This window comes from Oncorhynchus tshawytscha, linkage group LG16 (assembly GCF_018296145.1).
Source record: "Oncorhynchus tshawytscha isolate Ot180627B linkage group LG16, Otsh_v2.0, whole genome shotgun sequence".
NCBI lineage: Eukaryota > Metazoa > Chordata > Actinopteri > Salmoniformes > Salmonidae > Oncorhynchus > Oncorhynchus tshawytscha.
In genome coordinates this window covers 50,091,706-50,118,657 of record NC_056444.1, presented here as the reverse complement: position 1 = coordinate 50,118,657, position 26,952 = coordinate 50,091,706, and the positions used below count along the sequence as shown (strand labels likewise).

Below are 26,952 nucleotides of genomic sequence, written 5' to 3'. Positions count from 1 at the left end.
CTTCCAATCACGGGCAGTTGTGATACAATCTGGAATCGAACCAGCTTCTGTAGTGACAACTCTAGCACTGAGATGCAATGCCTTAGATCGCTGAGCCACACGGTCTAAAATATATTATTTAATCATATTATTATATGTAGTTGAAAGCAATGGGTTAGAAGAAGCCTAAATAACCTACCCATAAAGTAAAATTGAACAGCCATATCTGGCCAACTATGTAAACTTTAACATAGATGTGGTTCAATTGGTAAAATACATTTTTGTCTTCTTTTAATGCCTCTTAAGGGTAAAGTAATCTAAAATTAACGGAATGTAATCAGATTACGCTACTGAGTTTGGGTAATCCAAAAGTTACATTGCTGATTACAATTGTAGACAGGTAACTAGTAACTGTAACAGATTACATTTAGAAAGTAACCTACCCAACCCTGCACATGAGGAGGGCAAGGGGAGGAGGGTGGAAGGGGACAAGGGAGTGAAGGGGAAGAAAGGAGGACAGATAGTAGGGATGTACTAGGCACTAATGGGAGACTTTCTTCATTAACCTTGTCTTCCTGAAATATTTGCTACATCTGACAACTGTCACCCTCTCTGACATTCATTTTTTTTAATTTTTTTTTATTTCACCTTTATTTAACCAGGCCAGTTGGGAACAAGTTCTCATTTACAACTACGACCTGGCCAAGATAAAGCAAAGCAGTGCGACAAAAACAACAACATTTCCTTCCCCTTTCCCTGTCACTTGTCCAAAAAGTTGCCATTTGCTTATGAACTTGATTATACACTGTACTTTTTAGGTTGTTGTTACATGAAAGTAATGAATACTCTGAATCCTCCACCTTCTCAGGATTAAATAACGATGGTAGTAGAGCCGCTTGGCACGGCGTATGTTATGGGAAAATTTGTCCCTGCCAATCAGAAGCACATAAGTAGCAAAGCCAAATAAACATTGTGAACATGGTTTTGTTTTCATTTAGGATCTTGCCTTGTGGGCTAAAAAACCCTTAAATGTGAAGTAATTAGATCATTCTTTCAAACTCTGTCAACCTTGCTGACACACACACACGCACACACACACACACACACACACACACACACACACACACACACACACACACACACACACACACACACACACACACACACACACACACACACACACATCCAGAGGTCCTGGTAGCAGCTCTCCCAACATCAACTGTGTGTGTCCGAGTTAGTTCCTACAGTCGCAAAAACACAACCCAGAGTATGTCTGAAACAGAAACAGTGAGTGGGGGGTCTCTGTACCCCTGTTGCACCACTGCATCCCTCAGACACCCCCTGCCCCATCAACACACCAATCAAATATCTTCAAGCAGGGAAAACAAAACAGAGACAGAACCCAAGATCTACAGCAGCCCTCCAAGTTCAGAGACACGATGGGGGAAGGTTGCTCTGGCCTGTTGAACTGCTCTCCTCTCCCCCTCCTCCACCCCTCTTGTCCCCCTCTATTCTACTGCCGCTCTAATTTAACGAAGACCTCAATCAGCCAAACCAATGAGCTCAGGGGCCCTAAGCACCCAAAACGATCCTATCAATCACTCTGGTGCTTTGTCAGGGTGGTCATCTTTGTAATGAAGCACCCACACACACACGCACGCATGCCCACACGCATACAACCATCAGGGCTGTGTCCATTGCCTCACAGCAGCATCTGACATCAGTTCGTTTAGGACCACCCTGCAGACAGACGCTGAGGCGGCCCCCAGAGGAGCTGACCCTGGACCAGGCCTGGCTAGCCTGCCTTGCCAACTCCTGTCTGGCTACCTATGTCAGGGTGTCTGTCTGCCTGGCTGCCCTGTCTGTCTGTATGCCTGTCTGTCTGCCTGTCTGTCATATGGAGAGAGATAAGTACGGAGGTGAGACTGGCAGACTGCTAGCGTAGCTGTGGAACAGATAAGTGGTGAGAGATGCTATTTGTATTGTAGGGGTCCTTGATAAGTGTTTTAAGGGCTGTTGTCGTTAGCATGCTGGGGCAGATTGTTGTGTTGTCGGAAGCAGGAATATTCAGTGGAGGAGCCAGCCTCAGAAAGGAGGTCAGCTCTGCTGCTTATATGCACGCACGCACACACACACAGACACACACACACGCATTCACACATACAAGCTCACACATACACACACACACACACACACACACACACACACACACACACACGCATTCACACATACAAGCTCACACACACACACACACACACACACACACACACACACAAACAGACCATAAACATAACCCTAACTGCAAAACCTAACATTAACCCTAAACGTAACCCTAACTCCTAACCCTAACCTTTAACCCTTAACCCTAATTCTAACCCTAACACTAATTCTAACCCCCCTGCAAATAGCATTTTTCCTTGTGTGGACCGGCAAAATGTCCCCAGTTGGACCCCACAAGTATAGTTAAACATGTCCACAGACAGACACGCACACACACGCACTTGCACACATACATTAAAGCAGTTCTTTTTTTGTGAATTCAGAACCCCATTAGCTGAGGGCAGCAGCTTGGAGGATGCTGCGAATGCAGAAAATGATCCACTGGGCTGCCTGCCTGCCTGGGTCTCAGAGCTCCCTGCTCACGGCAGCTTCCTCAAGGTCTCTGGGGCTCAGTGATGAGATGCATCCCAACTAAAGACAACACACACAGGGTACTGATTAGGGGAGGAAGAGATGCATCCTGCATGATGATGCAGCATGACAACAAATTGGCATAACACAGTTTTAAAGCCTTAGTTGATGTTTACTTGAACAATGTAACTATACTATAACATCAGTGCCTTGGTATGACGTGTACATTTAGGGAAAATGTCAATGATAGCCAGGCAAAAAGCAGCGGAGGTGGCACAAAGTAATGTGGTGCATTCTCAAGAGCTCATGAGTAAACATAGAGGTACGTATGCATGTAGACATCCGACGCATCCGGTAAACAGTCCCCCAATACTCCTATGACACACATACAGACTGAACGCTCTTCAAATGCCTCCACACGCGCACACACATATACAAAACACACACATGTACAAAACACAAATGTGTGGTTAAAATTGGCAACAAGCAAACAGACTTCTTCTCTCAGGGACGTGGAGTGAAACAGGGCCGGCCAATAAGTCCAACACTATTGAACATCTACATGAATGAATTTTCAAAACATTACAAGGATCTGTAGCACCTGGTCTCACCCTACACAACACTGAAATCAAGTGTCTGCTGTACACAGATGACCTGGTGCTGTTGTCTCCCACTAAGGAGTGGTTACAGCAGCACCTAGATCATCTGCACAGGTTCTGTCAGACCTGGGCTCTGACAGTTAACCTAAAGAAAAACACATATAATGATATTCCAAAAGAGATCTGGAAATCAGCATCACAGATATAAATTCTATTTGGACACAGTTCTATTAGAACACACCAAAAACTACACGTATCTAGGACTAAATATGAGTAACAAAGGTAGCTTTCACATGGCTGTGAATGAGCTGAGAGAAAGCAAGAACAGCATTCTATGCCATTAAAAGGAACATTAAAATTGAAATTCCAATTAGAATCTGGCTCAAAGTTTTCCAATCAGTTACAGAACCAATTGCCCATTTAGTAAATTCATAATTAGAGAGTGGACCCCATACTTCGCTGACATAGGAAGAATGGGGTCCACTCTCTAAGGATGAATTTACCAAATGGGACAAACATCTGATTTAAATAATGCATGCAGAGTTTTTCAAAACTGTATTTCATGTGCAATGAAAAACCACAAATAACGCATGCAAAGCAGAATTGGGTCAATACCCCTTCCTTATTCGAATAGAAAAAAGAGCAATCAATTTTCACAACCATCTAAAAACAAGCGACCCCAAAACATTTCATCACACAGCTCTACAATGTCAAGAGATGAAACAAGAGAAGAGTCCCCTCAGTCAGTCTGGTTCTGAGGCTCAGTTCACTAACCCAAACCAACCCCATAGAGTCTCAGGACAGCACTCAGAAAATATGACCCAACCATATCATCACAAAGCAAAAATAAAAATAAAAATAACCTATTGGAAAGACACCACAAAATGTTTAAGTAAACTTCAATGCTATTCGTCTCTAAACAGACAGTACATGGTGTCAGACTGTCTGACCACTGTGACAGACAGAACACTGAGGATAACACTGACTAGGTACAGACTCATTGAGCAGTCTGGCTATAGAGACCGGTCATCACAGGCAAACCTGGCCTCCCAGAGAGGACAGGCTGTGCTCACTCTGCTGTACAGACAGAGAGCGGTAGAGACAGAGTTGGATTTTCTATTACATTGTGACAAATACTCAGACCTAAGACAATATTTCTTTCCCAAAACTATCATTCAGTACAAAGAATTTTAAACTATAAAAACGTGAGGAAAAATCTAATATTTATTAGGTGAAAAGCCAAAATGTGTGTCCTCCTGCCACAACATGAGGGACAGCCAGTGAAAAGTGCATTGTAATGACAATAACATTTCCCATTTTGTTTTTGTTTTGGCTTTCATATCCTGTCATGTGGCTTCTCAGTCATGTTGAGACGGGTCTACTACTATTGCTTTAATGTATTGTTATTCTCATTAATATTGTTGTTGTAGTTGCTGTTAATGCGAATCACATTTCCACTACTATTACTGATTCCTTATTACTGTTGGTCTCACAATCTTTTGTTATATGTATACTTTGACAATGTAAGTCATTTAACTTGCCATGTCAATAAGGTCTACTGAATTGAATTGAATTGAGAGAGAAAGAGAGAGAGACAGGGAGAGAAAGGGAGAGAGACAGGGAGAGAAAGGGAGAGAGACAGGGAGAGAAAGGGAGAGAGACAGGGAGAGAAAGGGAGAGAGACAGGGAGAGAAAGGGAGAGAGACAGGGAGAGAAAGGGAGAGAGACAGGGAGAGAAAGGGAGAGAGACAGGGAGAGAGAGAGAGAGACAGGGAGAGAAAGGGAGAGAGACAGGGAGAGAAAGGGAGAGAGACAGGGAGAGAAAGGGAGAGAGACAGGGAGAGAAAAGAGAGACGGAGAGAAAGAGGAGAGACAGGGAGAGAAAGGGAGAGAGACAGAGAGATATATATATATATATATATATATATATATATATATATATATATATATATATATATATATTTATACACTACTGCTCAAGGTTTTGGGGTCACTTAGAAATGTCCTTGTTTTTGAAAGAAAAGCAAAAAACATTGTCCATTTACATCACATCAAATTGATCAGAAATATAGTGTAGACATTGTTAATGTTGTAAATGACTATTATAGCTGGAAATTACAGATTTTTGATGGAATATCTACATAGGCGTACAGATGCCCATTATCAGCAACCATCACCCCTGTGATCCAATGGCACGTTGTGTTAGCTAATCCCAGTTTATCATTTTAAAAGGCTAATTGATCAGTAGAAAACCCTTTTGTAATTATGTTAGGACAGCTGAAAACTGTTGTCCTGATTAAAGAAGCAATACAACTGGCCTTCTTTAGACTAGTTGAGTTTCAAGCGCATCAGCGTTTGAGGGTTTGATTACAGGCTCAAAATGGCCAGAAACAAAGAACTTTCTTCTGAAACACGTCAGTCTATTCCTGTTCTGAGAAATGAAGGCTATTCCAAATGAAGGCTATTCCATATATATATATATATATATATATATATATATATATATATATAGAGAGAGAGAGAGAGAGAGAGAGAGAGACAGAGAGAGAGAGAGAGAGAGAGCACATGGCATCACTCCTCTGATTGGTTTGACTAATGAAAGAGCGTCCTTTATTGAATGAATTATGCATTGTACATATTAAACACACCCTCATACAGGTAACTGACAACTAAAGGAAACACCAACATAGACTGTCTTAATGGGGGCGTTGGGCCACCACGAGCCAGAACAGCTTCAATGCACCTTGACATAGATTCTACAAGTATCTGGAACTCTATTGGAGGGATGCGACACCATTCATCCACGAGACAGACCATCATTTTGGTGTTTTGTTGATGGTGGTGGAAAACGCTGTCTCAGGCGCTGCTCCAGAATCTCCCATAAGTGTTCAATTGGGTTGAGATTTGGTGACAGAGACGGCCATGGCATATGGTTTACATCGTTTCCATGCTCATCAAACCATTCAGTGGACCCTGTGGATGAGGACAATGTCATCATATCGGGGCGGCAGGTAGCCCAGTGGTCAGAGCGTTGGGCCAGTACCTGAAAGGTTGCTAGATCAAATCCCTAAGCTGACAAGGTAAAAAATCTGTTGTTCTGCCCCTGAACAAAGCAGTTAACCCACTGCTCCCCGGTAGACCGTCAATTTAAATACGAATTTGTTCTTAACTGACTTGCCTAGTTAAATGTAAAAAATAATTAGTCATGGTAGCCAAAATAATGGCCTGCCCAGCATTTTTATACATAAGCATGATGGGTTGTTAATTGTTTAATTAACTCAGGAACCACAACTGTGCGGAACACCTGCTTTCAATATACTTTGTATCCCTCATTTACTAAAGTGTTTCCTTTATTTTGGCAGTTACCTGTATGTTATACTGTAATGCATGCAATCTTGCACTTGCACTCTTGCACACCTACATTAGGGGAGGGACACATTTCTTTCTCTCTGTCCCTCGGGACATGTCTCTGACCCTCGTTATCTCTCTCTCTCACACACACACACACAATCACACACACACACACACACACAAAGGAAGTAAGATAGGCGACAGAGATGAAAGGTGCCTGTAGTGATTGATTACTCTGTCTTGTCACTCCTTCAATCCCACAGATACTGTATAAGTACTCTGTAGTTCTACCACACAGGGGCACTGAGTGGTCCCAAGGGAAAAACAGAGCCCATTCTACCTCCTATATTTAACCTCTGACAGAAGCTCCTTTTGACTACTCTCCCTCCTCTTCTCCCCTTTCCTCCGCCACCCCTGTTTTCCCCAGCAGAAACACCTCACCTGGCTCAAGTGATTGGAGTGTTGAAGTGTTTACCTCCGGTATGTTGAGAGCAGGATATTCCCTGCCCCCCAAAAATCCTACACCAAAACCTATCCACCAAGCTATGCCGAAGCCCCGCCCTTACTCCAGCCCTATCACGGCACAGATCAATTTATCACCTGAAGCCAAAAGTAACCCTAGCAACCAGAAATGTGGTTTGTCAATTATTCATTTGATCAGGGAAGTGGAATTCATAAGGCCTGTCGACAGACAGACACGCCTGGCACGGTCAGCGATACACACCCCTGTAGTACGCCGTTCAACCATGTGATTTGTAAGGGAGGGTGAAGAGGTGACATGTGGCACTAAGGCCTCCAGTAACTAAATATTCACCCTTATCAACAACTCCAGAACCCTCTAAACATGAAGTAATCCAGGGAATGTCACGCCCTCATGTACAATCAGCACATCTACAGGTCAATTCAAGAGCAGGAATGCAGTGGAAGTAAACACTGTAACCATTGATAACGTCTGGAACACCCCCAATGAACAGGTGTATGATTCATATCTACAGAACTGCATCATGGCAACCTGGACAAACATAGCAACGGGAAAAACATGTGTAAATTGTAAACTGTCAACTTGGGATGTTTTACAACTTGGCGGAAAGAGAGCCAAGAAAGAAAGGGCAAAACATTACTAACCCAAAATGGCACTGGTACAACTTAAACCCAAATCCCAGCTTGAGAGAGGGGTAAATCAACATGACAAAACAAAGATGCCTTGCCAAATGGACCGAGAAACGGGAACAACCACTGGGGAACAACGTGTGTGAAAGATGATACCGAAACGGCTATGCTGGGTTTAACTGTGGCGTGGGACAGGGTTCAGAACACTCTCACAGGGAGTGAGAACAAATATGTTTCTGATCATTCCCCTGCTCTTCTGATGGATCTTCAGGACAGACGCTCTTCTGAAGATTGCCCCCACACCTCCTCTTGTCTTGTGTAAAAAAAATGGATAATACACACACACACACACACACACACACAATCCCAACCCATCCCTACGTTTCTTCCTTCCTTCCATTTCCTTTCTGTCTCCCCACCCACCACCTCCAGGAAGTATTCTAAATGATTCATCCAATCTTTTACAATCCCATATTATTCCACTGATGACAACAGATCCACCTGTTTTCAGCCACAAAGACGTAAGCAGTCTCCCTGGACTCTGTTGGTCGTCATAGAATGGACTACAGAGACAAACCCACTGGCCTGCTGTTGCAATTCATCACCACATGACAAAGAGGCAGAGGCAGTAAGAGCTGCACTGTGGAAGGTCACACCGCAGAGGGCTCTGACAAAGCACGGCCGCGGACTGTCTCGTTACACGAACAACGACGTTTGTTCCCGACAACCTTGAAGAGTGAAAGAATGAATCAAAAGAGAGATGGTCAAAATGGGCTGTTGTTAGCTTTGTGTTCGTAGGCTCATGAACATCACTGCGCACGAATATAATGTTCTCTCTGGGGGAAGAAGAGAAGACAAAGAAAAATACAAAAGGAATGAAAGACAGAAAGAGCGCTGGGGGACGGGACAGAATGAGCAGGGCGCTGCAGCTTAAGCCACGGCCTTTTGAAACCCCCCCACCCACCCATCTTGCACACCTCCTCTGTCCACCCCTCCCTTTCTCATCCACTGTCTGTAAGAGATCTGGCGGGTGGTAGGAGGAGTAGGGTGCCAGGCAGGCAGGGGTGCAGAGGATGGGAGATGCTGAACAGCTCAGAGACGATTGCTTTTTGGGGTATAAAACCAGTTATAGGGACTTTCTAAATTCCTGAGCAGTATTACCTAATACTTTCGAAAAATGCCCTACAGGTAACCCATTGGGAACCCCAACACAAGGGGCTCCAATGTCTAAAGTAGCACAGGATTTATAACACCAGATTCAAACATCGCACTTCACAGCCAGGGCTGTAGTCCATGCAGCTGCTACTCTGTGTGGACCTATCTGTTTGAACATAGAGGACCAGGCCCAGGGTCCATAGAGGAGGGCTCTGGTCTGTGTGAGGCCGGAGAGGGGAAGTAGCAGAACAAACCCACTTCAATGGCTCTTTGTGCTCCTGATAGAAAACACCCAGCAACTCTGTCCCCTTGACTGTCCCCCCTGCCCACGTACAACATTACCAGGACAGAGAAGAGCGCCACTGGCTTCCCCCACACTTTGCTCCTCCATTGTCTCCGACACCCAGTGCTCTGTGATGACCTCACACGACACCCACATGCTGGCGAATTCACCAGTCAGCAGCTACACTGGCCCGAATGTGTTTCATGGGGGCTCATCATCGCAGGACAAAACACAGTCTTTTCCACCCTGCTGGTAACCAAATGGAAGTTTGTGGTTCTATCGCTTTCTTCGCCCCTCTCTGAATCACTCGCTTCCTTTTTCTACCAATGAGTCCCAAACCGTATTGCGCAATCAGCCGAGCACAATGATGGTGTCTGTTCGTAGGAATAAGAAGACATTCATAGAGATGGTGTGGTCTGTGTTTTGTGTGAGAGGAGGAAGAGAATGAAAAAGTGTGTAATAATGTGAATTTCTTGGAAGATTGAAAAGGCACCAAAGTTCATCAGAAAGGTAATAATGAGACGAGAGTTAAACATGGATTTATATGATGGCTGTCTATCCGCAGAAGAGACATTTTTCAAAGTCACCAAGTAGCCACTTTACTTTGCAGTGGGTAGCATAGGGCAGACGTTGATAGTAAAATAAATCATAAGAATAGGTATGGACTGCCATCTGGTGGGCATAGATTGCTTTCAATAAATTAATACGATACTTCACCTATAGGTATGGAAATGTGAGAAACATCCAACCCTTTTCAAATTACAACACGAAAGCCTTTACTGACGTTGTTTTAAACAGCCTAACATCTACAACCTTTTGTACAAATGCAAATGTATCACCTGTAAGTAGGTGACTTGGAGCTCGTTGTGTAACAACACAGTATTCATTTGGCAAGACAATGCAAGTGTCTGCTAGCTAGGTGCTCAAAGGTGAATTTACAGACGGTGCTGCAAAGTGAGAAAGCAACTTCAAACGTGAGTGATAGAAGGTATCATAGTCTGACACAAAATATACACGGCAGAAGAGACATTTAGGACAAACTGAATTTACCCTAAAAAGTGGAAGGAGAATAGGCCTGCCTAATCAGGCAGCCTCAATTTACAGCTGGGCGGGTTCATTTGACGTAGTGACGTATGCACCGGATGCGGAAATTTAGCAGCGAACAACAGTAGTTGGGAGCTGCAGAAATGGTGTACGTGGCGAATGGTTAGTGGTTTGTTAATATTGTTGCAATGTATGTGTTTATTGTTTCATTAAAGTCGCTAATTAACATACACATCGTAGTAATTCGTCTCTGCGAGCTCATTATGTCTGCACCTTTCGCTGGAAATGCGAAATGATGCTAAGTAGCTAACATTAACTTACGACAACAAACATCTACGATAGACCGCAGCTAAATATGGCAGGTTGAAAGTTATTTGAGTCTGTTTTATCTCTTTAGCTATGGGCTGTAGAGTGGACATTGGATCATTCTATTGAGCCTGGCTATATAGCTAGCTAGTTACGCTTCTTCTGTGTGTGTCTCTCCAGTCTCCACTATTGATTTGTAGGCATGTAATGTTAGTGAAATAGATAAACCCTGTGTGTTTAATGCTGGGCCTGAAATTAGCACCTGCCAATGCTAGTCACACTGGCTGATGGACCAAGAGGCTAGTTCCAGGTGTTATAGTTTGGATCATCACTAACAAGTGTTCCCTCTCTCATCAGGTCAGGTCCTGGACAACAGAAGCCAGTCTCCATGGCGAATGTCGTTCCTCACTGATCTCTTCTGGGGTGCTGTGGAGTTCATCGGCTTGTTGTAAGTCAGCAATCAACACAGAGGCCTCTGTGCATTTGCATGGCACTAGCATTGCATGTTGCTGTGAAGATTATCATTAGAAAGTCAATTATAGGCCTTGTATACAGAGATAATCATCTGCTTTGATTTTTTTTCAGTTTCCAATCCCTGGTCCAGCCAGATCTGACAAAGAGGGGTAACTCTGGCTCGTCCTCTGCAGGCTACAGTGATGGCAGAGGGTAAGTCCCTAGGGTCCAAACAGAGTGGTAGTCTACTTTCCCCTCATGTCAGGCTGACGTGGCAATCTCAAAACACTCCTAGTGCAAGACTAGTGCTTTGTAATGGTTAAGATGAATGACTTTAGAAATAATTAGTGGCAATATGTAACTTTTGGGCGACCTGACCAAATTTACATAGACATGTAGGTTATAGATATATCATTCTACTTAAAAGCGTCAAAGAAGCAGTAGATATTTTCTATGTGTGCTATTTCTATGCTTCCCGTTTGAGTTTTTTTTGTGTGTTTTTGTATTTTACTTCCTGTTTTGTTTTGTACACCATCTTCAAACAACTGAAACAACAATATATTTGGTAATGGAAAATATACAGTACCAGTCAAAAGTTTGGGCACACGTACTCATTCAAGGGTTTCTTTATTTTTACTATTTTCTATATTGTAGAATAATAGTGAAGACATCAAAACTATGAAATAACACATATGGAATCATGTAGTAACCAAAGAAGTGTTGAACAAATCAAAATATATTTGATATTCTTCCAAGTAGCCACGCTTTGCCTTGATGGCAGCTTTGCACACTCTTGGCATTCTCTCAACCAGCATCATGAGGAATGCTTTTCCAACAGTCTTGAAGGAGTTCATTCCCACATGCTGAGCACTTGTTGGCTGCTTTTCCTTCACTTTGCAGTCCAACTCATCCCAAACCATCTCAATTGGGTTGGGTGATTGTGGATACCAGGTCATCTGATGCAGCACTCCATCACTTTCCTACTTGGTCAAAGAACACTTACATAGCCTGGAGGTGTGTTGGGTCATTGTCCTGTTGAAAAACAAATGATAGTCCCACTAAGCGCAATCCAGAAGGGATGGGCGTATCGCTGCAGAATGCTGTGATAGCCATGCTGGTTAATTGTGCCTTGAATTCTAAATAAATCACAGTGTCACCAGAAAAGCACCTGCATACCATCACACCTCCATGCTTAACAGTGGGAACCACTCATGTGGAGATCATGCGTTCACCAACTCTGCGTCTCACAAAGACACAGCGATTGGAAACAAAAATCTCACATTTGGACTCATCAGACCAAAGGATAGATTTCCACCGGTCTAATGTCCATTGTTTGTGTTTCTTAGCCAAAGCAAGTCTCTTCTTATTATTGGTGTCCTTTAGTAGGGGTTTCTTTACAGCAATTCCACCATGAAGGCCTGATTCATGCAGTCTCAACTGAACAGTTTATGTTGATGTGTCTGTTACTTGAACTCTGTAAATAATTTATTTGGGCTGTAATTTCTGAGGCTGGTAACTCTAATGAACTTATCCCCTGCAACAGAGGTAACTTCTGGGTCTTCCTTTCCTGTGGCGGTCCTAATGAGAGTCATTTTCATCATAGCACTTGATGGTTTTTGCGACTGCACTTGGAGAAACATTCAAAGTTAATGACATTTTCCGGACTGACTGACCTTCATGTATTAAAGTAATGATGGACTGTCGTTTCTCTTTTCTTATTTGAGCTGTTCTTGTCATAATATGGACTTGGTCTTTTACCAAATAGGGCTATCTTCTGTATACCACCCCAACCTTGTTACAACACAACTGATTGGCTCAAATGCATTAGGAAGAAAACAAATTCCACAAATTAACTTTTAACAAGGCACACAGGTTAATTGAAATGCATTCCAGGTGACTACCTCATGAAGCTGGTTGAGGGAATGCCAAGAGAGTGCAAAGCTGTCATCAGGGCAAAGGGTGGCTAATATGTAATATAATTTTTGATTTGTTTTACGCTTTTTTTGGTTACTACATGATTCCAAATGTATTATTTCATAGTTTGTCTTCACTATTATTCTACAATGTAGAAATGAGTCAAAATAAAGAAAAACCCTTGAAGGAGTAGGTGTCAATTTGACTGGTACTGTACTTCACAGCTGTTTAGATGGTACAGTGATTCTCTACACTATAGTAGCTTATTTGGTCACTTACACTGAAATTAGGCACACTGTTAGAGTTCTAGCAACCAGGAAATGGTGGAGCAGTTTCTCCGTAGTGCAACTTTAAGATTGTCATGTTGATGCAGAGTAAGGGTTGACTGATTTCATTTTGACAGTGGACAAGTGTTTCCGGTGTTCTAACATTCCCATGGCTGTCTTCTCCCTTCCACCAGCCCCCCTGGACCCCCTGGTGGCCGGAGGCGGATGGGGAGGATAAACCACGGTGGGGGGCCCAGCGCCCCTCCCATGGGGGGAGGAGGATGAGGAAGGTGAGGGAGATATGGTGATACCGGCCATAGTTGTCATGAAGGTGTCCGCATGCTTCCCCGTCGGAAGAGTTTGCATTTGGAAAGTATTCAGACCCCTTGACTTTTTCTACGTTTTGTTACGTTACAGCCTTATTCTAAAATGGATTAAATATAAAATGTTCCTCCTTGATCTAAACACAATACACCCTAATGACAAGGCGAAAACGAGTTTAGACATTTTTGCTAATTTTATATATTTAAAAAAAAAAAATCATACCTTTTACATAAGTTCAGGCCCATTGCTATGAGACTCAAAATTGGGCTCGGGTGCATCCTGTTTCCATTGATTATCCTTGAGGTGTTTCTACAACTTGATTGGAGTCCACTGGTGGTAAATTCAATTGATTGGACATATATTTGGAAAGGCACACACCTCTCTATATATGGTCCCCCAATTGACAGTGCATGTCATAGCAAAAACCAAGCCATGAGGTCGAAGGAATTGTCTGTAGAGCTCTGAGACAGGATTGTGTCGAGGCAAAGATTTGGGGAAGGTTACCAAAACATTTCTGCAGCGTTAAAGGTCCACAAGAACACTTGCCTCCATTCTTAAATTGAAGGTCTTTGAAACCACCTAGACTCTTCATAGAGCTGTCTGCCCGGCCAAACTGAACAATCGGGGGAGAAGGGCCTTGGTCAGGGAAGTGACCAAGAACCTGATGGACACTATGACAGAGCACCAGAGTTTCTCTATGGAGATGGGAGAACCTTCCAGAAGGACAACCATCTCTGCAGCACTCTACCAATCTGAACTTTATGGTAGAGTGACCAGATGGAAGCCACTCCTCAGTTAAAGGCACATGACAGCCCGCTTTGAATTTGCCAAAAGGCACCTAAAGACGCAGACTTTGAGAAACAATATTCTCTGGTCTGATGAAACCAAGACTGAACTCTTTGGCCTGAATGCCAAGTGTCACGTCTGAAGGAAACCTGGTACTATCCCTACGGTGAAGTATGCTGATGGCAGCATCTTGCTGTGGGGGTGGTTTTCAGTGGCAGTGACAGGGAGACTAGTCAGGATCAAGTGAAAGATGAATGGGGCAAAGTACAGAGAAATCCTTGATGATAACCTGCTCCAGAGCACTCAGCCCCAGTCTGAGGTATTAAGGTTCACCTTCTGACAAGACAATTACCCTAAGCACACAGCCAAGACCACACAGGAGTGACTTCGGGACAAATCTCTGAATGTCATTGAGTGGCCAAGCCAGAGCCCGGACTTGAATCTGATCGAACATCTCTGGAGAGACATTAAAATATGTGCAGCGACACTCCCCATCCAACTCAGAGCTTGAGAGGATCTGCAGAGAAGAATGGGAGAAACTCCCCAAATACAGTTGTGCCAAGCTTGTAGAGTCATACCCAAGAAGAAACAAGGCTGTAATCGCTGCCAAAGGTGCTTGAACAAAGTAGAGAGTAATGGGTCTGAATATTTATGTAAATGTGATATTTCTGTTAGTTTTTTTATAAACCTGCAAAAATGTATAACCTGTTTTTGCTTTATCATTATGGGGTATTGTGTTGATTGATTGAGGAACAAAAACAGTGTAATTCATTTTAGAATAAGGCTGTAATGTAACAATGTGGAAAAAGTCAAGGGGTCTGAATACTTTCCGAATGCACTGTATATTATGATGCCATTTTGTGACGTTTTTATTTGGGACTCCGGTAAGGGTTTTTTCTGCTGTTCGGGGACACATTTTTCAAAGTTGGAAGCACACAACTGTCTGCAATGTGATTGTATGCTGTAGCATTAAGATTTCTCTTCACTGGAACTAAGGGGCTTAGCCCGACCCATGAAAAACAGTCCCAGACCATTATTCCTCCACTGCATTGGGGCAGGTAGCGTAGTGGCATCCGCCAAACCCAGATTAGTCCGTTGCACTGCCAGATGGTGTAGCGTGATTCATCACTCCAGAGAAGGCGTTTCCACTGCTCCAGAATCTGTCTGTACTGGGTCTGAAGTTCAAATGAATGCAGAATATACAGTGATATATGTGCATGCAGTGAGCAAACAAGCTGCACAAGGACTCCAATGGTCCATGTTACAAAGTGGCTCACTGTCTCATGTTTGCATCTAAATGTGGAAAAAAAACGGTGTGCATGTTCTTCAGAGGGCAACTGATGCCACTGAGCCAGATGTCTATGTGTGAGGGGAGAAGCTCCGGGTGGTATCTGATTTTTAAGTACACTGGCATCATAGTTGATTCTGACCTCCTTTTTAAAAAGCAGGTGAAAAAAGTAACTAAAATAACCAAGTCAACATAGCTCATTTACGATTCACACAATCGTTTGACTACAGAGGTAGCAAAACTACTTCAAATCTATGATACTCCCCCACTTAACATACTGCTTATCTAGTTGGGCCCAAGCTTGCTGTACAACATTAAAACCCATTCAGTCTGTCCACAAACAGACTCAAGTGCTTGATAGGAAGCCCAATAGCCATCATCACTGTTACATCCTCAGAAAGCATGAGCTTCTTAGTTGGGAAAATCTTGTGCAATACACCGACGCATGTCTTGTATTCAAGATCCCAAATGGCCTGGCTCCCCCTCCACTTAGTACTTTTGTTGCAACCGAGGACAGGCGATTTTTTTATTATTTTTTTATGTGCTTCAGCACTCGGCGGTCCCATTTCTGTGAGCTTGTGTGGCCTACCACTTCACGGCTGAGCCGTTGGTGCTCCTAGACGATTCCACTTCACAATAACAGTTGACCGGTGCAGCTCTAGCAGGGCAGAAATTTGACGAACACACTTGTTGGAAAGGTGGCATCCTATGACGGTGCCACATTGAAAGTAACTCAGCGCTTCAGTAAGCCCATTCTACTGCCAATGTTTGTCTATGGAGATTGCATGTCTGGTGAAGACCTGCCTTACAACAGGACTACAAGCCCTCAGTCCAGCCTCTCTCGGCCTATTGCGGACAGTCCGAGCACTGATGGAGGGATTGTACGTTCCTGGTTTAACTTGGGCAGTTGTTGCCATCCTGTACCTGTCCCGCAGGTGTGATGTTCGGATGTACCGATCCTGTGCAGGTGTTGTTATTTGTGGTCTGCCACTGCTAGGATGATCAGCTGTCCGTCCTGTCTCCCTGTAGCGCCATTTTAGGCGTCTCACAGTACGGACATTGCAATTTATTGCCCTGGCCACATCTGCAGTTCTCATGCCTCAGACATGTTCACGCAGATGAGCAGGGACCCCGGGCATCTTTCTATTGGTGTTTTTCAGAGTCAGTAGAAAGGCCTCTTTTTAGTGTCCTAAGTTTTGATAACTGTGACCTTAATTGCCTACTCTCTGTAAGCTGTTAGTGTCTTAACGACTTTTCCACAGGTGCATGTTCATTAATTGTTTATTGTTCATTGAACATGCATAGGAAAGTGTTTAAACCCTTTACAATGAAGGGTTTGAATCTGTGAAGTTAATTCGTAAAAAAATCCAAACATCTTTGAAAGACAGGGTCCTGAGTTTATAATGCATCTTAGATGAATTCTGACTATTTTCAGGAAGCGTCTCAAAATCGACAAACTGTACTATCGCCGCTTTTCTATTTTTCAAGAGAATATCTTTTTAAGCCATAAGACTCCTGAACCGCTAATCAAAGGGCAACCCAGACCCCTCTTTTACACTGCTGCTACTCTCTGTTTATTATCTATTCATAGTCACTTCCGATTTAAAAGTTTGGGGTCACTTACAAATGTTCTTTTGGTTTTTGAGAGAAAAGCACATTTGTTTTGTCCATTTTAAAATGGCATCAAATTGATCAGAAATACAGTGTACATTGTTAATGTTGTAAATAACTATTGTAGCTGGTAATATATTACTGCGACTGTGGTAGTGTAGAACATAACTACATTGTTTCGTCTTCTCTGTTCCTCTCCATAGGTAAACGCCTACACATTTTTGTGTAGGCGTGGGCTGTGGCACACCGGCTGCAGACATGTAGCCTAATTTAGGTTGCAATGACGTGCATGTGTGCCAGCCCCCCATCCTCTACAGCTGCCTCTGCTCACCACAGACTCCTGACGCTCCTCTGGGAATTCCTACACGTAGGGTCCAGGGCGGCCGATACGGCAGCTTCCTGTTTCTGACCCCTCTTCTTGTCCCCTTGTGAATCATATCACATCCCTCTCCGAAGCTGTAATATTTTTTGTATCCCACTGTTAAATAAAGTCCTGTGCTGTACACCTGTCCTTTTTTTAAAAGAATGTTCAGAGCAATGATATGTTGAAATGTAATTTACTAGGGGCATGATAAATATAGGTTCACAGTTTCGCTTTCTTCACAAGTCCTTACCAGTACTCAGTCTTGGATCTGCTGCCTCGCAAACACGTGACCACCCGCTTGACAACGTCTTAGCTAATTGCGCTATAGGGAAAGGTACCACAGTTGATATCATTTTACCAAGTTAAATTTGCCTCGTATCTACAAAATGTATTGGCACCTACATATTCTCTGTAAAAATAAAAGTGAAAACAGTAAAAATCCTCTTTTTTCAGAAATAAACTTAGCTTTAATTTAAAATGAACATCCACACAAATACCAAAATAGAAACTCGGAACAAAATTAGATCTAATCCATCACTACGTTAAACTGTCCAAAAGACACACATGCTGTACTCAATATAAAGTACCAAGGGAGATGTTTGAAGCCTACGAGGGTCATCGCCCAGGTTAAGCATTTGCATTATCTTGTGTGTCTGGCAATGTCTTTCTCAATGAGTGTTACCTTTGCCAGAGGGCTACTGTCATTAAGGTAACTGGCTTCTCCCTCTGTTCTGGTGGGTTCTCTTCTCTGAGGTTCACCAGACGGACGTGGCCCTCTCCCTGAGCATGTGCACCCCAAAGTGTTAGCACTCTGGTGGATCCACATCTCCTGGGTGGTGTCCAGGCAGGCCAGCGCCGAGCACCCCCCTCCACAAGACCAGGCAAGGGTTCATGTCCTAGAAAACGCAAAGCAGCCATTAATCACTACTGCTTGCAGAGTGTGTGGCACACTGAAACTTAAACCATATTGTCTTTTATTCTCCCTGTATAACAGACTGGGTATCAAAACCCTGATCTTCAACATGCCTCAAGACTGCGTTAGCCCACTGAGCTTAAGCCTGGTGTAAAAGAAGTACCAGCCAGTGTACCTTGGGTCGTTGGATAACATCCACATGCTCAACCACCCTCCTTCTGCAAGGTGGTGATCTTGTTAAGGATGCATTGCTGCAGGAACACCTGGACCCTGTAGAACAGCAGGGCGCCCACTACCACTGGGATGGAGCTGTACATTTTCCTCTTGGTCTCATTAGATGCTGGACACAAACAAAGACTAAGACATCCCTCTTTCAAAATCTCCCAAATGTGTTACTCACTGCTTTTGAATTCACCCTTACTCTCCCTTCATAACATGATGAATATCATGACCAATAAGGTTTGTCTATTTCTATTTTTTTATTCAAACGTGTGGACCCTTATGTTTATGGCAGACTAAAACAAGCTATTATAGGACAGTGTTTTGAAGCAGTGTTACCATACCATAGCAGTTGATGCTGTGCAGGATGGCTTTGTTCAAGCCAAGCGCTTTGCCCTCAAACTGGGTCAAGTAGGTTGTGTTTATTAAGGATTCATATTTTCCGGAAATTCTACCACGTTTCAATACCGGGAACAATTCATATTTATCCCGAGAATCCTGGGAAATACCACAAAAATCAGAAGTGCCCATTTAAAGGGTTTAATACCAAGATATGGTCACTGCCAGGGTTCTCCCAAAATAAGCTGTGGTGTAAAGTACTTAAGTAAAATTAAAGTGCTGCTTATGTAGTTTTTTGGGGGTATCTGTACTTTACTATTTATATTTTTGGCAACTTTTACTTCACTACATTCTTAAAGAAAATAATGTACTTTTTACTCCATGCAGTTTCCCTGACACCCAAAGTACTCTTTACATTTTGAATGCTTAGCAGGACAGGAAAATGGTCCAATTCACACACTTATCAAGAGAATATCCCTGGTCATCTCTACTGCCTCTGATCTGGCAAATGCACTAAACTCAAATGCTTAGTTTGTAAATTATGTCCCTGGCTATCTGTAAATGTAAAAAAAAAAAACACATTGTGCTGTCTGGTTTGATTCATATAAGAAATGTGAAATTATTTATACTTTAACTTTTGATATTTTAGCAGTTACATTTAATTTTGATTCTTCAAATCAAAATCAAATCAAATGTTATTAGTCACATGTACCGAATACAACCTTACAGTGAAATGCTTACTTACAAGCCCCTAACAAGCAATGTAGTTTAAAAAATACAAATAAGAATAAGAAATAAAAAATAACAAGTAATTAAAGAGCAACAGTAAAATAACAATAGCGAGACTATATACAGGGGGTACCGGTACAGATGTCCCTGTGCAGGCAGGGACATCGGTTAGTCGAGGTAACATGTACACGTAGGGTATTATTATTATTGAAGTGACTATGCATAGATAATAACAGAGAGTAGCAGTGGTGTAAAAGAGGGGGGGGCAATGCAAATAGTCTGGGTAGCCATTTGATTAGATGTTCAGGAGTCGTATGGCTTGGGATTAGAAGCTGTTTAGAAGCCTCTTGGACCTAGACTTGGTACTCCGGTACCGCTTGCCGTGCGGTAGCAGAGAGTACAGTCTATGACTGGGGTGGGTCGAGTCTTTGACAATTTTGGGGGGGCTTTCCTCTGACACTGCCTGGTATAGAGGTCCTGGATGACAGGAAGCTTGGCCCCAGTGATGTACTGGGAGGCCGAGCAGTTGCAATACCAGGCAGTGATGCCCGATGGTGCAGCTGTAGAACCTTTTGAGGATCTGAAGACCCATGCCAAATATTTTCAGTCTCCTGAGGGGGAATAGGTTTTGTTGTGCCCTCTTCACGACTGTCTTGTTGTGCAAACAAACCATGTTAGTTTGTTGGTGATGTGGACACCAAGGAACTTGAAGCTCTCAACCTGCTCCACTACAGTTTAGTCCCAGGGTCCATAATTTAGTGATGAACTTTGAGGGCACTATGGTGTTGAACGCTGAGCTGTAGTCAATGAATAGCATTCTCACATAGAGGTTCCTTTTGTCCAGGTGGGAAAGGGCAGTGTGGAGTGCAATAGAGATGGCATCGTCTGTGGATCTGTAAGTGTGGTATGCAAATTGGAGTAGGTATATTTAAAAACAAATACTTTAAAGACTTTTACTCAAGTAGTGTTTGACTGGGTGACTTTCACTTTTGCTTGAGTCATTGTCTATTAAGGTATCTTTACTTTTACTCAAGTATGATAATTGGGTACTTCCTCCACCACTGAAAATAAGACTGTCGCTGCGCCACGATGTGAAGATTTCACAGCAAACGAAACTGATATTTAGTAATGATTGAGTAACTTTGATCGCCAAATATGATGAGCTGAATTGCGAAACAGGCCGTTCATAAATTCCAAGCATTATCATGTGCATCAATTAATTCAGCGCATTTCAGCAGTAGGCTTAGGCTATCTCGACACAGAGTTTACCCCGAGCAGGCTATAGCGTTGTCGAATCATGTAACGGCAGTCAAAACAAAAGTCAAATGACCAAAGTTGCTAAACTTGGTAGATAAACCAACAGCGATTGACAGAATCTCTCATATTTTACTTAATCAAGTTGATGATTATACAGATTGTGCACCCCCTCCCAAAAATGCACCCCCCTCCCCAATGTAAAAAAATAATTTCACATGAACCGCTTCTTGTACAGTAAAATAAATGCAACGCCCTTCCCTCCTCATATAATTAACCTCAAATAATGTTTACAACCACAAATAAGAATAACTGTAGCTGTGTTTATAAACATGGATATCGACTTTATCACTTCAGCATGCTTTTGCTTGGGATGTGTCTGGCAGGCATTAGCAGTAGGGACTCTCAAAGCAGGATTTACCATCCTTTCTCCCCTACCTCTGGGATGGTTGCACGACGGGGAGAATGTTGGACTACCTACTGGTAACTAACATTTTTGATCCGTCTCGTTTGATCCTAATCTTATTTCAAATGCTCACACAGACGTTTTTCCATTCAGTCGAAGAAATAGTGGCTTATTACCACCGCGGTATTGTAAACACATAGTGGCCGGTGAGTGTGCTTGTTTGAAGAATGTCGGCCAAAATCCATATTTGTGCTTCTTCAAAAGAGCTTGGACAGCACAACTGGAAACCCCTGTCTGCCTTGACATTTCTACCTGGGAGAGACCTTGCTGATGCAGTATAACTACCTTGTGAAACATGGTTTCTCTACCCTTAAACTTGTTCTGAACACCTCCAAAACAAAGATCATGTGGTTTGGTAAGAAGAATGCCCCTCCTCCCACAGGTGTTATTACTACCTCTGAGGGTTTAGAGCTTGAATTCATCACCTCATACAAGTACTTGGGAGTATGTCTAGAAGGTATACTGTCCTTCTCTCAGCACATATCAAAGATGCAGGCTAAAGTTAAATATAGACTTGGTTTCCTCTATCGTAATCGCTCCTCTTTCACCCCAGCTGCCAAACTAACCCTGATTCAGATGACCATCCTACCAATACTAGATTACGGAAACATAATTTATAGATCAGCAGGTAAGGAAGCTCTCGAGCGGGTAGATGTTCTTTACCATTCGGCCATCAGATTTGCCACCAATGCTCCTTATAGGACACATCACTGCACTCTATACTCCTCTGTAAACTGGTCACCTCTGTATACCCTTCGCAAGACCCACTGGTTGATGCTTATTTAGAAAACCCTCTTATGCTTCACTCCCCCCTTATCTGAGGTATTTACTGCATCCCTCATCCTCCACATACAACACCCGTTCTGCCAGTCACATTCTGTTAAAGGTCCCCAATGCACACACACATCCCTGGTCGCTCCACTTTTCAGTTCGCTGCAGCTAGCGATTGGAACGAGCTGCAACAAACACTCAAACTGGACAGTGTTATCTCTTCATTCAAAGACTCAATCATGGACACTCTTACTGACAGTTGTGGCTGCTTTGTGTGATGTATTGTTGTCTCTACCTTCTTGCCCTTTGTGCTGTTGTCTGTGCCCAATAATGTATGTACCATGTTTTGTGCTGCTACCATGTTGTGCTCATGCCATGTTGTGTTGTCATGTGTTGCTGCCTTGCTATGTTGTTGTCTTAGGTCTCGCTTTATGTAGTGTTGTGTTGTCTCTCTTGTTGTGATGTGTGTTTTGTCGAGTATATATATATTGTATTTATTTTAAATTTTTAATCCCAAGCCCCCGTCCCCGCAGGAGGCCTTTTGCCTTTTGGTAGTCCGTCATTGTAAATAAGAATTTGTTCTTTAACTGACTTGCCTAGTTAAATAAAGGTTAAGTCATGTTTGTTTATTTAGTCTACTCAGTGACACCCACAGAACACAACTGTGAAGTGATTAAACAAATATTAGCATAGTAGCTCATATTGCGGGACTCTGAAACCACTGTGAAATGAGCCACATTAATCGTACCAGTCAACCTACTATGTGTAAGTTAACTGAAGCTAAGGTACACATGTCTAAATGGATGACTGATTCTTGCCTGCATTTAAATATTGACAAGACTGTTTTTATGTACTTCTCTAAGAAATCCATTGATTCTTCCCAATGAGCTGTTGTTGTTAATGTGGAGAATCTAAAAGTTGCGTCTAACCTCAGGTATTTCGGTCGTCATTTTGGACTCCAACTTGACATTTAAAGAAACATTTGAAGGAGGTGCTTAACACGGTCAAGTTTGTATTGTCCAACTTTAGGTTTATAAGACCTTACCTTGCTCTAGAGGCCGTCAAACTATATATGCATGCTATGATCTTCTCACATCTGAGATATTGCCTGATGCTGGTCACAAGCAGGAGCTTCTATTCTGAAACCAATTGAATCACTATACAAACAAACACAAGATTTTTTGATAACGAACCAAACAGTTACCACCATTTTCATATCATTCACAGACATAATTTATTCAGTCTGGATAGCTTTAAGTGGTATGTAGATGCTTGTCACCTCCAGGATAACAAGGGCAGTAACTAGAGGGGATTGTGTTGTCCCTTTTCGACATAGCAAATTCAGTCAATCGGCCTTCTCTGTTAGAGCTGCAATATACTGGAATGCAAAGCCCATGGACTTGAGAAGCTGCACTGATTATTGTACTTTTACAATTAAATTGAAAACATGGCTCAAATCTATCCATACCTGTACACATGAGTTATCTGTGGCTCCTCATATTTAAGACAACAGTTGATGATAGTGTTTTTATTGCAAACAACTTCTTGTTAGATTGACATATTAATGGATGTAATGTGTTTGTATTTTGTATTGTTTTAATATTTGCATTGTGTCTGTGTACTTGCCCTTACCTGCCCTGGGACCATGGGTGCAAATGAGCTATTGGCTAATGTTGCATTATTGTAATGTTGATGTTGATTAATGTACCAGTCGCTTGCTGCTGAAAACTTGAAAAGAGGAGTGACCTAGGCACCGCTAACTAGCTAGCCATTTCACATCGGCCACACAAGTGTACCTACAAGTGTACCCCCCCTCCCCCAATTTAGATAATTGTAAGTTAATTTAATATACTGTTTGGGATAGGGGGCAGCATTTTCACGTTCATTTTCACATTTCACGTTCTAACTCAGGCCCAGAAGCTAATATATGCATATTATTAGTAGACTTGGATAAAACAACTGTGTCTATGGGGTCATATTGCACTTCCTAAGGCTTCCACTAGATGTCAACAGTCTTTAGAACCTTGTTTGAGGCTTCTACTGTGAAGGGGGAGAGAATGAGAGCTGTTTCAACCAGAGGTCTGGCAGAATGCAATGAGCTGATCACGCACATGCCTGTTAGAGCGACCTGCATTCCATTGCATTTCTAAAGACAAAGGAATTCTCATGTTGGAACATTATTGAAAATTTATGTTAAAAACATCCTAAAGATTTATTCAATACATCGTTTGACATGTTTCTACGAACTGTAATAAACTTTTTGAACTTTTCGTCTGAACTTTCGCCTGGACTTGCCCACGCCTCGTGAGTTTGGATTTGTGAACTAAACTCGCTAACAAAAGGAGCTATTTGGACATAAATGATGGACTTTATCAAACAAAACAAACATTTATTGTGGAACTAGGATTCCTGGGAGTGCATTCTGATGAAGATCATCAAAGGTAAGTTAATATTTATAACACTATTTCTGACTTTTACTGACTCCACAACATGGCGGGTATCTGTATGGCTTGTTTTTGTGTCTGAGCGCTGTACTCAGATTATTGCATGGTTTGCTTTTTCCGTAAAGATTTTTTGAAATTTGACACAGCGGTTGCATTTTGGATATATATCTATAATTCTGTGAATAACACTTGTATCTTTTATCAAAGTTTATGATGAGTATTTCTGTAAATTGATGTAGCTCTCTGCAAATTTGCCGGATGTTTTCGAGGCACAACATTACTGAACATAACACGCCAATGTAAACTGAGATTTTTGGATATAAATATGAACTTTATCGAACAAAACATACATGTATTGTGTAACATGAAGTCCTATGAGTGCCATCTGATGAAGATCATCAAAGGTTAGTGATTAATTTTATCTCTATTTCTGCTTGTGACTCATCTCTTTGGCTGGAAAATGGCTGTATGTGTTTTTGTGACTAGGCTCTGACCTAACATAATCATATGGTGTGCTTTCGCTGTGAAGCCTTTTTAAAATCGGACACTATGGGTGGATCAACAAGAAGTTAAGCTTTAATTTGGTGTATTGTACTTGTGAATGTATGAAAGTTAAATATTTCAAAAAAATATTTTTGTATTTCACGCTCTACCTTTTCAGTGGATGTTGTCGAGGGGATTCAGAGGATGTTTTCAGCGGATGTTGTCGAGTTCCGCTAGCGAAACCCCTAGCCCTAACAAGTTTTAAATGCTAATCAAATACAAATCAAATTTACATTCAATGCATTAAATGTATTTAAAATTGTTCCAATTCAGATCATTTTAAATATACTTAAAATATGTTAATAAAGTATGATGTAAGTATATGTAAATATATATATTTTTTTCGCTTGGGTAGGTCTCCCTTCTGACAGAAACATTATATGTGTGTGTGATAATGTTAGTCTAGTGCAGGGTTGTGGGCTCATTATAACTACAGTATATACTATACTTGTAGTGTTGCACGGTATACAGATACCACTCACCTGCTTCTCTCAGCATCCCATACCAGCCCCACTAACCTGCTTCTCTCCGTCTGCTCTCCGTCCATTTCTCCGTCAGTTTAAAAATATATATAATTTAGCCGTTTAGGCCGAGCGGAGATGCAGATCCTGATGAGTCTTCTATTGTTAGATTTGTACATTTGTTACAGCTCGCAAAGCGAGCAATGTTGATACATTGTACAATTTCATTGCCTGTTATAACCAAGAGCACATACCAGGCTGAGTAGACTGCATGACAGTGCAAGTTCACTGTCATGCAGACTCTGAATGTCAGAGAGTGAAAATGGAGCACCGCTTTGCGACAAGCATGCTTGCAGCTTTACAGCAAAGGAAACGGCTTGTCTCTAGCCAAAATGGAGATGCCTTTTTTTCTATTGGGATTCGCTCACATTTTGTATACTTTATAAGGTTATAAAATTGCAAACAGATAGGCCTATATGTGAAAAAAGATAGAAACTGCTCCTTATAAATTATATTGTGTAGACATACAGTAAGACTAATTTCTCTTGAAGCAACCAAACATATGATAAATGGGATGACTTATTTCTCTATTGATTGGATTTTCTTGAGGTTTGTTGTTTCTTGTGGTCTGTTTATGTCTCATAAGAGCAGATCCTTAATAATGCTCACCTCATAGAAACAAATTATTAGTTGATTACACTAGTACTGATGCATAGTGCTAGGGATCCCAAGTGGCACAGCATCTCAGGGCATCTCAGCATCTCAGGGCAAGAGGTGTCACTACAGTACCTTGTTCAAATCCAGGCTGCATCACATCTGTGATTTGGAGTCCCATAGGTGTTTAATTGGCCCTGGGTTGTACACTGTAAATAAGAATTTGTTCTTAACTGACTTGCTTAGTTAAATAAAGTTTTTTTTTTTTTTAAATGTGCTGACACACACTCCGCAGTAGTTGGGAAAGGTATCACACCTACTGACTCAGGGTAGCAGGGGAACGGGTAGGAGGCCCAGACAATGATAATGATGTTTCTAATACCTCTATAATGAATTGCTGTGCTGTAAACATATGCTTGAAAAATAATACAAGTACAAATAAAACAGGATATAACCAGTATCCCCTCAAGGAAAGATGACAATGGTGATGATGAAGATGATAGTAGTTCAGCTAACTCTGTCTCAGAGAGGGGTGAGGTGACAGAGGATGTGGTTAACATCAGCTGAAAAACAGTAGGCCAGGTAGTTTGTGTGTGTGTGTGTGTGTGTGTGTGTGTGTGTGTGTGTGTGTGTCTCTCTTTCCATCTCTCTTGCACCTATTCTCATCTCAAAGTCTTGGTCTGAGTAGACAGGAA

General features: G+C 42.2%; 1 protein-coding gene across 3 annotated transcripts; it reads left to right on the top strand.

The window, feature by feature from the left end:
• The first annotated feature begins 10,210 nt into the window (after nt 1-10,210).
• On the top strand, nt 10,211-17,603 carry selenok (selenoprotein K). Of its 3 annotated transcripts, none has more exons than XM_024375262.2 (5): nt 10,211-10,314; nt 10,816-10,906; nt 11,044-11,124; nt 13,286-13,381; nt 17,304-17,603. In XM_024375262.2, the coding sequence occupies exons 1-5, from the start codon at nt 10,296-10,298 to the stop codon at nt 17,305-17,307; spliced, it is 291 nt and encodes a 96-aa protein (XP_024231030.1). In that variant the 5' UTR covers nt 10,211-10,295; the 3' UTR covers nt 17,308-17,603. The 3 variants fall into 3 exon arrangements, with proteins under 3 accessions (XP_024231030.1, XP_024231031.1, XP_024231033.1); XM_024375265.2 differs by lacking the exon at nt 10,211-10,314 and adding an exon at nt 10,397-10,514; XM_024375263.2 differs by lacking the exon at nt 17,304-17,603 and having other exon boundaries at nt 13,286-13,385.
• Nucleotides 17,604-26,952: the final 9,349 nt, after the last annotated feature.